General features: G+C 34.3%; 2 protein-coding genes across 4 annotated transcripts; one reads left to right on the top strand and one right to left on the bottom strand.

The window, feature by feature from the left end:
• The first annotated feature begins 306 nt into the window (after positions 1 to 306).
• Positions 307 to 7,921, top strand: LOC129284839 (DEAD-box ATP-dependent RNA helicase 1). Of its 3 annotated transcripts, none has more exons than XM_054920329.1 (9): positions 307 to 624; positions 1,936 to 2,151; positions 2,380 to 2,650; positions 3,114 to 3,264; positions 3,963 to 4,140; positions 5,228 to 5,415; positions 6,185 to 6,389; positions 6,773 to 6,878; positions 7,286 to 7,921. In XM_054920329.1, exons 1-9 carry the CDS (start codon positions 589 to 591, stop codon positions 7,447 to 7,449), a joined length of 1,515 nt encoding a protein of 504 aa, XP_054776304.1. In that variant the 5' UTR covers positions 307 to 588; the 3' UTR covers positions 7,450 to 7,921. The 3 variants fall into 3 exon arrangements, with proteins under 3 accessions (XP_054776304.1, XP_054776303.1, XP_054776302.1); XM_054920328.1 differs by having other exon boundaries at positions 1,924 to 2,151; XM_054920327.1 differs by having other exon boundaries at positions 1,917 to 2,151.
• Positions 7,922 to 9,436: 1,515 nt separating this feature from the next.
• Positions 9,437 to 10,125, bottom strand: LOC129287283 (protein DSE2). Its single transcript, XM_054923497.1, has one exon. It carries the CDS (start codon positions 9,946 to 9,948, stop codon positions 9,595 to 9,597), a length of 354 nt encoding a protein of 117 aa, XP_054779472.1. The 5' UTR covers positions 9,949 to 10,125; the 3' UTR covers positions 9,437 to 9,594.
• Positions 10,126 to 12,725: the final 2,600 nt, after the last annotated feature.

Below are 12,725 nucleotides of genomic sequence, written 5' to 3'. Positions count from 1 at the left end.
AAAATAAAAATAATTAAAAAAGTTTAAAGCTTGCAAGATCAATTTTAAACCTGTTATGTTAAGGGTCAAACTTCATATTTTACTATCATAAAAAAACTCAAACTTAAATAGACGGATTCTTTCAAGCTCGAACCCATCAAAAGGCAGCCTTATAAAACTGAGCCATCCCATTTTTTCAGCTGAATAATGGTGTGACGCTTGTTGATGAGCCGATGAATATATGTGTCTTGCTCAATTCAAATAACGAAACGGTTTATTAAAAAAAAAAAAAGATAAGAAAAAGAAAAAACCTGGTGCTTCCTCGCCTCTCCGCCTCCGCGTGCGCTCCCCACCCCACCCCACCCTCCAGACCTGACTTAAACTGACTCTTCTCGACTGTCTCTCGTCGCCTCTTGCTTCCTCTGTTCGACATACTCAGACAGACTTCCCACGTTATTAATTTCCATGGTTAATCCCCATCACAGTTGAGGGAACGGTGAAGAGTGTTGGTGTTGGAGCCTTGAAGGAAGTCAAGATGGGTGAACAGAAGCAAAGTGTGCCAGTGCTGCCATGGATGCGGGACCCTGTTGATGTCACACTATCTGAAGAATGCCCCCTCGAATGCGTTCCTTGTCTTCACCCCAAGTACTTATTCATTCTATTTCCTCGTTTATTTGCAGTTTTATCTTCAGTTATGCTATATGACTATAGAGTTTAAGTGTTTCTCTGTGTCCTGGATCATTTTTGTTCCTTGCTTGGATTGTTATTTTTACTTTATTTCTTCTGCCACGATTAGAAGTAGTGAATGTAAAGACAACTTTCTGATGAATTGTTGCTGTAGAGAACGCGGAAGTAGAGCCTGCAGGATATTGTTTAGAAGTTACATTTTCTTCTTATGGGCCATCCTTTTTTCTTGGTGATAGTTTACATGTTCCGTCTTTCTTCTTATTGTTAGATGTAATATATAGCTTGCGGACTGTGTGATTCGTAAAGTAACTGACTGTAGGCGGGCTCATATCAATCTTACCTTCCAGTATGTAGGAAGGTCAATTTTATTGATTTTCAATGACGCGTCACCTAATTCTATTGCATGAATGAACTGTCATCATAAGATTCCTCCATGTCCATGCTCTGCGGGCATTTGCTTTCTTTGCTGCATTTGGCCCTAGCAGAACGCGGTATTTTCGCTTCTCTTGTTTTAATAGAAGAGGATAATATCTTAAACTTAAATTAGATTTTTATAAATCAGTATAATTTTCCCTTTTTTTTTTGGAAGTCGATATAAAATATGGCCTCGGATGAATAATTTGGCATGGAACATGATGGCTTTCATTGAGATTGCTTATTTAGCTGAGGATTTGCACCCATATTGGTACATGGTCGATGGGTTACATGTGCTAATGGGAGCTAGGGCGCTTCCTGGACAAGATCCTGAACCAAAATATAAATTTCTTTAAAGGCCCAATGTAACATCTTCATTGCTATGTAATCATTCTATCCTGCAAAACGCTAATATCTAATGCTTTTTTTTTTTAACAGTTTTAGCCTCCCCCAATTTTGTTTCAGTAAATATCTTAGGGAGAATGACAACTAAGGATCTCATAAGAAAGTTAATATCAAATCAGGATCTCATCACAACTTAAGTTTCCAAATTCAACACTCATTTTCCTATATCTCAGAACTGAAAATCTTTAGAAGATCCTGATTTGGGATTGACCTTTTTATGAGATCCTTAGTTATCATTCTCCCAATATATTATCCCCTCAAATTCAACAAAGTCGGTTCAGTTTCTTATGAAGGCTAAGCATTTAATTAGTCTATAATCTATATGTGATGCTACTCTGAATTTTCTCATTTTCTTTACTTCCAGTTCATTTTTTTTTTAATTTTACATTATATGCATCAGGTTGATTTTATTTTTTTTGGCCTGACATCAGGTTAAAGTTGGCATTGCAGAATATGGGCATCTCTAGGCTCTTTCCTGTGCAAGTTGCAGTCTGGGAAGAGACAGTTGGGCCTGGTAATTTTGAGCGAGACCTTTGTATAAATTCTCCTACTGGAAGTGGAAAAACTTTAGCTTATGCCCTTCCAATTGTGCAAATGCTGTCAAACCGTATAGTAAGATGCTTGCGTGCTTTAGTGGTGGTGCCCACTCGCGATCTTGCCTTGCAGGTTAGGTGCCTTCCTGTATGTCGTTTTTCTTTTTTAATTTTTTTTATTTATGGTTTTCTTTCTCAATGCAAATGATTTAACCTAGAACTCTCATATATGTTCTTTTAGATATCAACCTTTAGTTTTTCATTTCTATTTTTGTTAATGCGAAATCAAAGATGAAAAATCCATTTTTTTCAATTAAAAATGAGCCATCGTATTATCCCTGATTTCTCTTGCCACTTTCAGGTTAAAGAAGTTTTTGATGCCATTGCATCTCCTCTAGGTTTGCATGTTGGCTTGGCTGTTGGTCAATCTTCAATAGCTGATGAGATTACTAATCTTGTGGATGTACCGGGATATGAAGCAGGCATGTGTTATGATCCAGAAGATATATCACTTCAGTACCAACTTGGTTTCCAAAGTAAGGTGGATATATTAGTAGCTACCCCTGGAAGGCTGATGGATCACATCGCTGCTACTAAAGGGTTCACACTTGAGCATCTTTATTATCTTGTAGGTTGCAAATGCTTATTACCTCTCATATTTGTATGCAGCCTCTTGATTTTTATTTTTCATTGCAAAAAGGATTTTATTAAATGATGAGAAAGATTATGTGCAAGGATGATAATGAACTAGAATGTTATAAAGATTTGTTTTAATTCCAGTTTAGTATCTTTGAATGTTGGTTGTGGAAACAATTTTAAAGGCCATAGTCAAATATGGTAGATACTTGTTGAAGCCTACCTTCTTGCTGAAAGAACCCCTGAAGGCAATGGGAAATAGAGGAACACATAGGGCCGCTTATTTTATAAGTTTTATTTATACTATTCTGGTGATGGAAACTAATTGACTATGAGACTGAGGAGCTTGGTTATCATATCTTGTACTAAGATTTTTTGTTTAGAAGTGTTGACATGCATTAAGTTATAGTCCTTTATTGTACATAGACCTTTGTGAACAAGATAAATTATGTCAGGTAGTTGATGAAACAGATCGACTTCTTCGAGAGGCCTACCAATCCTGGTTACCTACAGTATTGGAGCTGACTCGATCTAAGGACAATAATATTTATCCGCAAGCTGGTCCTTTTCTTCTTAATTCATTTAGTGCATTGAGCACTAGAAGGAGATGGTAAGTTCAATGTTCATTTACCTGTCTTCTGTAATGTTCTTATCATAGTAAATATTTTGAATATCTGATCATAAATATGACTTTGGAGTGTTTTAATTAAGGTCAAATGGACACCCACTGGTTGATTTTCTTGATTCTTTTATTTTGTGTTAATGACTTGACAGCTAGAAGAAATGCTTCCAAATGGTACAAAGTAGAGATTGCCCTGTTAGTTGCTTTGTTGAACTTTTTATGTTATTATGTATTTATAATGTTTTGGTCATAATGGGGTTTATTTAAGAGATCTTATTATCTGGGTTCTCAGTCCTGTTTCCGAAAATTTGAGTGGCAAGAAGCCAAGTAAATGAATGATTCTCCACCACAAGAAGTAATTAAGTCCTATGAAGATAATAGGTTAGTATGTTTTTAAGTAATCTGGTTTATGAGTTATGAATCCTTTGCGCTGCACATCAGTACACTCACACTGTTGCATATGTAGTCTTAGTGGGATCCTAACAATAATCTTGGGTCGATTATACTAGAATGTTGCTACTTCTTGAATTATTGATATCTTAGTGTCTTCTAACTATTGTGTTATCCTTGTTTACAGTGTTAGGGACTGATTCTCTTCTCTCTCTTATACTTTCTTACTTTAATGAGAGAGAAATAATTACTCATATATGTATTGTTTTTGTAATGTTTATTTTTATTTTCTACAGTGGTGTTGAGAGGGGATTTAAAGATAAACCTTACCCCAGGCTAGCAAAGATGGTTTTATCTGCAACAATAACCCAGGACCCAGGCAAGCTTGTTCAACTTGATCTACATCACCCAATATTCTTGAAAGCTGGGCAGATGCGTTATAGGCTTCCAGAAAATTTGGAATCACTTAAACTGGTATAGCATTAAAACCTGAATAATGTATGAATTTATTAGCATGAATCCTTTTAAACTGGAATCGTTCTTGTATCATTCAATTTCCAGAAATTAATGTAACTGCTTGCTTTCAGTTTCTTCCATTTTAGACTATGTTGTATGATTATGGATGATTAAATTTGTAGGATGATATGCTTCTTCCTCCCTTGCTTCTTTGGAGTTATCTTTAGGACTGGTAAATTCATTAGGTTTATGAAAGGTTGCTCTTGCTTCCACAATGATCTCGTGATATTACGTTTTAGCTGATTGAGTCATTTTCTCTTTTATGTTAGGTTTTACTAGTTTTTAGCAGAGTTTGATTGATCAATTCATCAATCTTTCAAAGCAAGATGTAGGATTGGTTTGTGACAGTAATTGTTGGGTTTTTTATGTCGGAAAGATTTAAAATTCTTTCATAGTGGCTATGTTAGTTGGGACAGCTCTCAATCTTGACACACTGCACACTCCGTCCTTAGGTCACGGTTTGCTTATGTAGCCAAAGGACAAAGGATTAGAAAATGGGGTAAAATAGCTGGTTCTATTTGGGGATTTAGATTTTTGTCTTGATATGGTACAAATAACAAAGGACTTCAATTGTTGAGTGGAGTTGCTGTGTGCTAATTTGAGACAACTGTGAGTTTTTGGCCTGTCTTATTGGTGGTCTTTGTCCTAAGACGGATCACAGTTGGAGTTGTGAATATTTAAAGAGTATGAAAAGGGAGCAGTGGAACCTATCACTTCATGGTCTTGCTCATCGTGCAACTTCTGAAAGTTATATCTTTCTTGCAGCACGTAACTGTTTTTAACTTTTCTCGAGTCTAATATTAGGATGAGTTATCCTAGGGCACCGACAGGATTATCTACTCCAGTGTGATCAGATAATGACGTTGATGGGTTAATTAGTCCTGTCAGTTGCCAGCATTCTCAAGCACCAAAAATGGGTGAGGGTATGTTCTGCTGGCAGGTGCATGTTTGTGTGTAAAATGCAATGTGAAACTCGACTTTCTTGAGTGATAGTGAGCGCTTGATGGTTCCTCAGAATTTTAAATTTGATTTCTTTTTTGTCTAGATCTGTGACACAAAGGTCAAACCATTGTATTTGGCTGCCCTTTTAAAATCATTGGGAGGAGAAAAATGCATAGTGTTTACAAAATCTGTGGATTCAACACATCGTCTGTGCAAATTGCTGCACTATTTTAGTGATCTTCAATTTAAGATCAAGGAGTATTCTAGTCTACAACGTCAACGTGTAAGAAGGTGAGCATGCCATTTACTGTAAAATGTATTTTGAATTGTGCATGATATCATATGACACTTCAACAACATGATGAAATTCTTGTTGCACTAGAAACTTCACAGATTACTTAAATTATGACAATTCTGCCACATGGTGTATTGGATATGCTTTGGAGTGCCTTTGGGAAACATGGGTATTAATTGAAAACTTGGAGAAATTATATATTGTAGCAAAAATGCAATTGCGCATATATACCTTCTTATTCAAAAGTACTTTCTAAGCTAAATCCAGTTTAAATTACATAAACCTTGTGGGACAAGAGTGCAATCTTGTGCTTTTAAGGAGGAGCAATGTGGGCTTGTATATTTTGGCAAGGCTCGGTAAATATGGGGTAAGTTGAGATAGGAGGGGAAAAAAGGGGGAAAAATACGGAAAAAAATAAAAGACCATAAGAGAGCCCCTTTAGATGACCTTAAATCAAGGAACTAGATAAGTAGTGCAAAGGAACTATGGAATCACTTTTTTCTATTGAAGAACACTATATCTGAAAATTTTATCAAATTAAGTGCGTTTGGAAAAGAAATGTGCAATGTCTTTGAAAAGAATCGGTTGCTTTTTCCATCTATTTCAATAAAAGGATTATATTTTTTGCCTGCTTGTACACGCATGGTTCTGTATTCCATTTGTCACTATGAACACAGGTTAAGGTTCAAAATGTTGTGCCCCTTTGTTTTTATTTTTTATTATTCAACAGGATAGATGGTTATGAAAATGTTATTCTGTGTGCAGTAAGACATTGAAGGAATTTCGGAAAGGGGAGTTTCTAGTGCTAGTGTCTTCTGATGCAATGACCCGTGGAATGGATGTTGAGGGGGTGAGAAATGTTATTAATTATGACGTGCCGAAATACATTAAGACTTATGTTCATCGAGCAGGTAGGACAGCAAGAGCTGGCCAGACTGGACGTTGCTTCACACTGATGTCCAAAGATGAGGTATGAAGTCATCTTGCTGCAGTCATGATTGGTTCTATAATAGTTTGTTTACGCTTTTCTGACTATTGTTTGTGCTAAATCCATGTTGTATGCCTTTGGGGTCAAATGGAAGAAATCACAATCTTAGTTTTACTTAGAAAGGCATGTGTTCAGGCTTAAATCTCTTATCATCTTTCTTTTGGGCCTGATTAATCACTGCTGGGATGAGGCTTCTTGTTGTAGTTGTTGATTAATCACTGCTGCGAAAGGACCTCTTGGTGCCCTTTAGATTATTTAATAAAACTGCAAGGGGAAAGAGTACATATAATTTCTCATATTGCCCTTTTGACATTCGACAAATGCTCCATCCTCAAAATGGTATAAATTTGTGCACCACATGGCAGGCTAGACGATTTAAGAAGTTGTTGCAGAAGGCTGACAACAGTTCTTGCTGTGAGCACACTTTGCCCTCCAGTTTGATTGAAGAACTTCACGCTAATTACCAATCAGGTTTATGTTATGTCTATATTGGTTTTACTTATTCTTCACTATCAAAAAATGGGAAATGTCTTGACTTTTACCAGAGCAATTCCTCTCATCTATTTATCAGAGTGCCAGTGCCAATCTTCTGAGTGCTGCAACCTTTTTTGATATCTCTGAAACACATTGCATTTTGATTTGGTTGAGAAATAGCTAAAAATGACACAATTATTTCTTGCCACATATATTTAACTTTGACAGAATCAAATGTTTCTTGATATCTTTTCCTTTTTGCCATTTTGGAGTAGCATTACATTCTTATTGGGTAAGTTACTTGGAGGGAGTGGGTGTTTAGTTAGTTGAGCCTATAAATAGAATATTGTTGTACACATTATTCCTGTTAATGAATTAACCCTAATTTTAATTTCTCTTATCAGCACTGAAAAGATTTAAAGTGACAGTTTTGGAAGCCGGAAAGAAACGCAAGAGCAGTTCAGAGGCGTCCCAAGCAAAGAGGATGAGAAAGAGCACACAGGGGAATAGCTGCTTATACGCTAATCTTGCAGTTTATGATCCTTGGGGAAGACATCCAAGCAAATGAACCAACAAGGAAAGTTCTACAATGGAAGTTACACTGAGGCATGGTATGTTGTAGTGGAAGCTAACGAATACTGCGATTCTTTGGGGGCTTTTTAGGATGTTTGCTGATAAAATGACGACATTCAACATGATGGTTGGTCAAGAAATTAGAATGTTGACATGTTTAGTTTTGACAAGAACTTAATGGCAGAGTTTAGAAGGGATATGGCTTCATCTTGTTCTTGTCATGGATGGGGCTGAGTGAGAGCAGGTAAAATCTGTGGCAACACCAAAAGGACATGAAGCTCGATTTGTAGAAAATTTGATAGCACTATAACTTTTAGTTTCCTTTTGAAGAATTATAAACAGGGAATATTCTACACAAAAACATTAGGCATGGTGAGTGAACAGGGCGTGAAAAATTTGATCCATGTATTGTCAAAGTTCCACTATTGTAATGTTGTTGTTATTATTATTTTTTGGGTCCTGTGTTACCATGTTATTTGATTGATTGATACTTTCGAATTTAGATAACACCAAAAAGAAAAAAAAGAATGGTACAATATGTGAAATTATCGTATGTACTGTTTCGTAGTAATTATTTTTTTCAAGTATTTTATTTTTCAAGTTTTCTTATTTCCTTTTGTACTAATTTTTTTTTATTAAACCAGACAACGTGAAAATTGTCCCAAAATTATATTGTTTAGGATAAATTACATTTTTTTAAAATTTTTCATTATATATATTAATGCAGATTAGAACCGTCCTCTACGAAAAAGATATTGATATGTTTTTTTTCCCTCCATTCTTTTTTATTAAAAAAAATATACAAAGAAATAAAATTGATTGATGTTTTCAAAACTTTCATCTTCACAAAAATACCCTTTATTAAATACTCTCATGCTCTTTTTGCTTATCTTATAAGAATAGGAGAATTTTTGAAAAAGTAGTAATACGTCAATCGAGTTCAAAGGTTTTGATGACGCTTCCATTGTGTGAAATAAAAACTTTAGGCATTAATTGTAGTCAAGAAAACTCAGCTATCCACTAATTATATGCATTAAACAACTGTTCCTCTCATGTGCTGTATTCCACTGCCCACCCCTAAAAGAATTTTTTTTTAAAATTTTACTAGAAATTGTGAATTATGAATTTATGATTCTGATTTATAGCCTTTTTATCAAGTTTGTTCCGGTGAAAAAAAGTGTTAAATGAGAGGTACTTTTAGAAATTTATACTCCTTTAAAAAATTAAAATTTTCAAGTATATTTAATTATCTTCATAAATCTTTACAATTTTTAAATTTTTATTGAGCACTGGCACTCTGGTAGTGTTTGATTTCGTTTCTCTTGACCTTAATTACAGTGCGATTCCGAATTCTCGACCTCCCCACCACACACACAGAGAGGGGCGCGAGCGCGCGCGCGACACACACACACACACACACACATCGATAATCAATCATCGTACATATGCTCCCGGACATAAACAAGAGACTCAGGGTTGGACTATTAGGTTCTCTCATATGTGGACCGTGAAGCAAACAAATGTGTGGAATTAATTAGCTTGGCTAAAAGCATGCATGCAGGTGTCCCTCCTTATTATAAAATAGTACCAATTATATTAACAGCTTTACATAAATTATTTTGAAAATATAAAAATTCTCAATGAAATTAATTAATATAGGAGGTTGTTTAGCTAGATGATTAAAAGTAGCAAACCAACGTTTAGGGAAAAATAATGCTTTAATTAAAAAGTCTCATATTAAGTATCATGGGATGAAGCATTTTAATTTGATGAACCTTGTTTTGAATGTAAGGAATACCGGTAACTGTATATACACCATCTGATATGCAAGGTATGTATATATATACCTTGCAAAATGCGTAATTCTCCACTGATGATTAAGGCTCCTTTTATTATATAATCTTTAAAGGAGAGATACAAAGCAAGGTGATTAGCTTAAAAACAAGAAGAGCAAATTAATAATATAAAGGAAAGTACTCATGTTGGATATAAAATTGTCTTATATATATGCATAGAAAGATGAACATAAGTTCTAGTATTTGATCTTCCCTAAAGGAAAAGTTGAGACACTTCTATTTCAGCCGAGGATTTGGATTTGCTATGAATCTGCTAGCGTCTTCATTTTACCATCTCATCACTCTCAGTGGTTCAAGTTGGAGAGCGATCGATGAACCTCCTTGAGGAAGTACTTGGAATCAGCACTTGGGATTGAAACTGAGGATGATGAAGATGCCGATGATATGGATGCTGCTGCTGCTGATGAACTTTTAGGGAATAAAGACGACGGTGAAGAAGAAGAAGAAGAAGATGATGATGATGATGATGAGAATGATGAACCATGATGAGGATGATGATCGTTGTTGAGGCTGCCGATTTCCCTGTGGTCCTCTTCAGTAATTGTATCCAACATCTTTGATGTTCTGTGCCTCATCACAGTCACATACTGTGGCGGGGCTACCTCCATGACGAACCTCGCAATGCGTGAACTCGCCATTGTTGCACAGATTTGGTGCAGAAGGTGATGGTGAAGAAGAAGAGATTGAAGGGCTAGATAGAAGAGAAATGGGTAAATCTCAAGTAGACTAGAGAGAGATAGAGAGAAAGAGAGTTTGGGAGAGAAGATGTGCGTTGGAAAGTTGGTTTGGTTTGGTGGCGATGGATTGGCAGAAACACAAGACATGGATGGCTTTTATAATGGTGGTTCAATAACTAGGGTCTACGCTGACCTAGGTTATTTTTTTTAATCTATAACCCAGAGGCCTGGTATTCTAGAAATTTCGAAGATACTATCGTCGTATATGTGCAAAGTAATTCAAACACTCACTGAGACTATTTTTATTAATAGTGGTCTCACAAGTACTTTAAAAATGTATTTAATTTTATTTATAAATAATTTTTAATATGTTTTAAAAATAAAAAATTTAAAATTTATTAAAAATTTATAAATTTTACCTTACCTTTACCTCTATTAAAATATATATATATAATTGAATTAACATATTTTTTTCTCTTTAATATTAAGTAGGGTAAAAAAAATTTACAATAAAAAATTTGTAAAATATCTTTTAAATTGGATAAAAAAATTTAATTTATTTTATAAAAGGGACTGGAGTAGCATTTTTTTTTAATGGAATTAAAGTTTCATTTATAAGTCAGTGCCGCCTTTCTTTTTGATGTTAATGATGAAGACAAGGTGATTGAAGGGACAGTTCAGTGATAAACGTCAGAGTCAGTAACCGTGTTTGGCAAGTGGCAAAACCTAAGTGGAAAATTCAATATCCCTTGCAGATATGCTTCTCGGAAGCTCCAATGGCTTCCAATTTAGCACTTTCTAGGCTTTTGATGCACCGGACATTCACTCTGCCACGTTTATGGAGATAAAAAAAACCGATTTCAACATTGATAATGATGCATGATACGGTCGCCAGTGTTTTCACGCCGTTCCCTTCATTTTCAGGGAAAATTAATCTGAGTTTCTACGTATTTGTTTGGCTGAAATCGCTTTGAAGCCATAAATTAGGCAGAAAAGAAAACAAAAAATCTTAGTAGTCGGTGAAGCTGAACGCTGGAACCATGCCAAGTGTGCCAATGGAACTTGCTGAGAAATAGCTTTGATTTGAAGTTTCTTCTTTCTCTCAGTTATAATATCTAGTCATCAAATCAGAAAGAAGTCACGGACTAATGGTTCTCCATGATTTTTTGTTAGTGTTAGGATGACGAAGTTTCCGGTTTATGTTAGCTCGGATTAAGTTAATCAACAGTTTCAGTTGTTACAAAATGGATACAATAACATTCTCATTTGTAAGGGAATGCATACATGTCAGGAACGTATTGTGTTTATATCAGAGTCTGGTATATATGTCACTAATGAATTATATAAAATTATGTTAATGAGAATTTTTACACTCAATCACAGATTTGGATTTTATGAGTGATTTAAATCCACCCATTCAATATGTATTTCAGTTATAACCATTAAATTTTATCAATATGTAAAAATTATTAGGATATATTTTTTTTTCAAAGATTTAAAATAATTCTCAAAATCAGAGCACTCTCTAAAAAAAATTTGGAATTGATATTTTTGAGTATTATATATGATAAAATTTCCTACATTCATTCCATTAAATTGAACGGTTATTATTGTTGTGATGCACATATTAAGTCAAAACATTTAGACCATTTACCGGATCCAAATTTCTTTAAACACTAGTTCACTAATATATAAATTGATTCTCTTTTATTTATGTTATGCTCACTTGCTTATATATTCAGAATTAACGTTCCATCTTTTGTTGGTCAACTTCTTTTGGTCATTATATATAATTTATCGTTCTCTGCGTCTCTCTCTCTCTCTCTATACACACACACACACACACACACAAATATTTATGTATGTATTAATTTAATTTAATATTTTAATTGACATAAATGAAATATAAAAAACTAAGCACATGCAATCAGGAAATTACAAAAGAGTCCAGGTCGACAGTACTTCCCCTTCGTTATAAGCTATAACAGACAAATTAACAAGGTACCGTGTGATTCAAGGCATGCATGCACTGTTTTCTTATGCTTATTTAATTATTGTGATCCTAAATTCTCTAAAAAATATTATTGCAATTAAGATTTCAATTTATCACTTCAACATTTTCAATTTTGATTTTGATTAAATTTCAAACATTAATTTGCTACATTATAAGGAATTAATCTTTTCATTAGACCCAACTCTAATTAGTTATCTGTGCAGCTTTTTAATTATATTCTTATTAAAGATTTTATATAAATACCTTAATAATAACAACTGAAATTCTAACATATTATTTTAAATAATAGATAAAGTAAGAGTATAATTTAAAAAATATTATAACTATTCTATATTTTAGACCAAATAAGTTTTCTAAAAAATGTCTTATTTTATAAATAAAAGAGTATTTATTTAATGCACTGATAAAATAAGATGTATATTTATACATGTATTTATGCATGTATATGTGTGTATGTGTTTGGGGTATGGAGTTTTTTTTTTTTTTTTTTAATTGGGAGGGGACCAAACCTCCACAGCCATGGCAAGCCACATGGCCCCTGATTTTAATGAACCTGTTTGTAGCTGCTTTAGTTTTTCGGTGGTCATCATGAGGTCATGCATATCTTGGAGAATAGAGAATAGTCAAAAGCATGTGATATATATGGGGATCTTAATAGTTGAATTAATTTAAGAGTAAAAAATTGGGGCTGGTTGAATAGAATAAGTATGATATACTTTAAATA

Source organism: Prosopis cineraria, unplaced genomic scaffold (assembly GCF_029017545.1).
Source record: "Prosopis cineraria cultivar Desert tree isolate PC_DT_omini unplaced genomic scaffold, ASM2901754v1 PC11, whole genome shotgun sequence".
Lineage (NCBI taxonomy): Eukaryota > Viridiplantae > Streptophyta > Magnoliopsida > Fabales > Fabaceae > Prosopis > Prosopis cineraria.
Note: the sequence above shows the minus strand (reverse complement) of the source record. Positions and strands in the feature narration are given on the sequence as shown.

Coding starts and splice junctions, on each gene's coding strand:
- LOC129284839 (XM_054920327.1), top strand. CDS start 515: ATGGGTGAACAGAAGCAAAGTGTGCCAGTGCTGCCATGGATGCGGGAC. Junction 6,390..6,772: donor CACTGATGTCCAAAGATGAG/GTATGAAGTCAT, acceptor ACCACATGGCAG/GCTAGACGATTTAAGAAGTT. Junction 6,879..7,285: donor TCACGCTAATTACCAATCAG/GTTTATGTTATG, acceptor TTCTCTTATCAG/CACTGAAAAGATTTAAAGTG.
- LOC129287283 (XM_054923497.1), bottom strand. CDS start 9,948: ATGGCGAGTTCACGCATTGCGAGGTTCGTCATGGAGGTAGCCCCGCCA.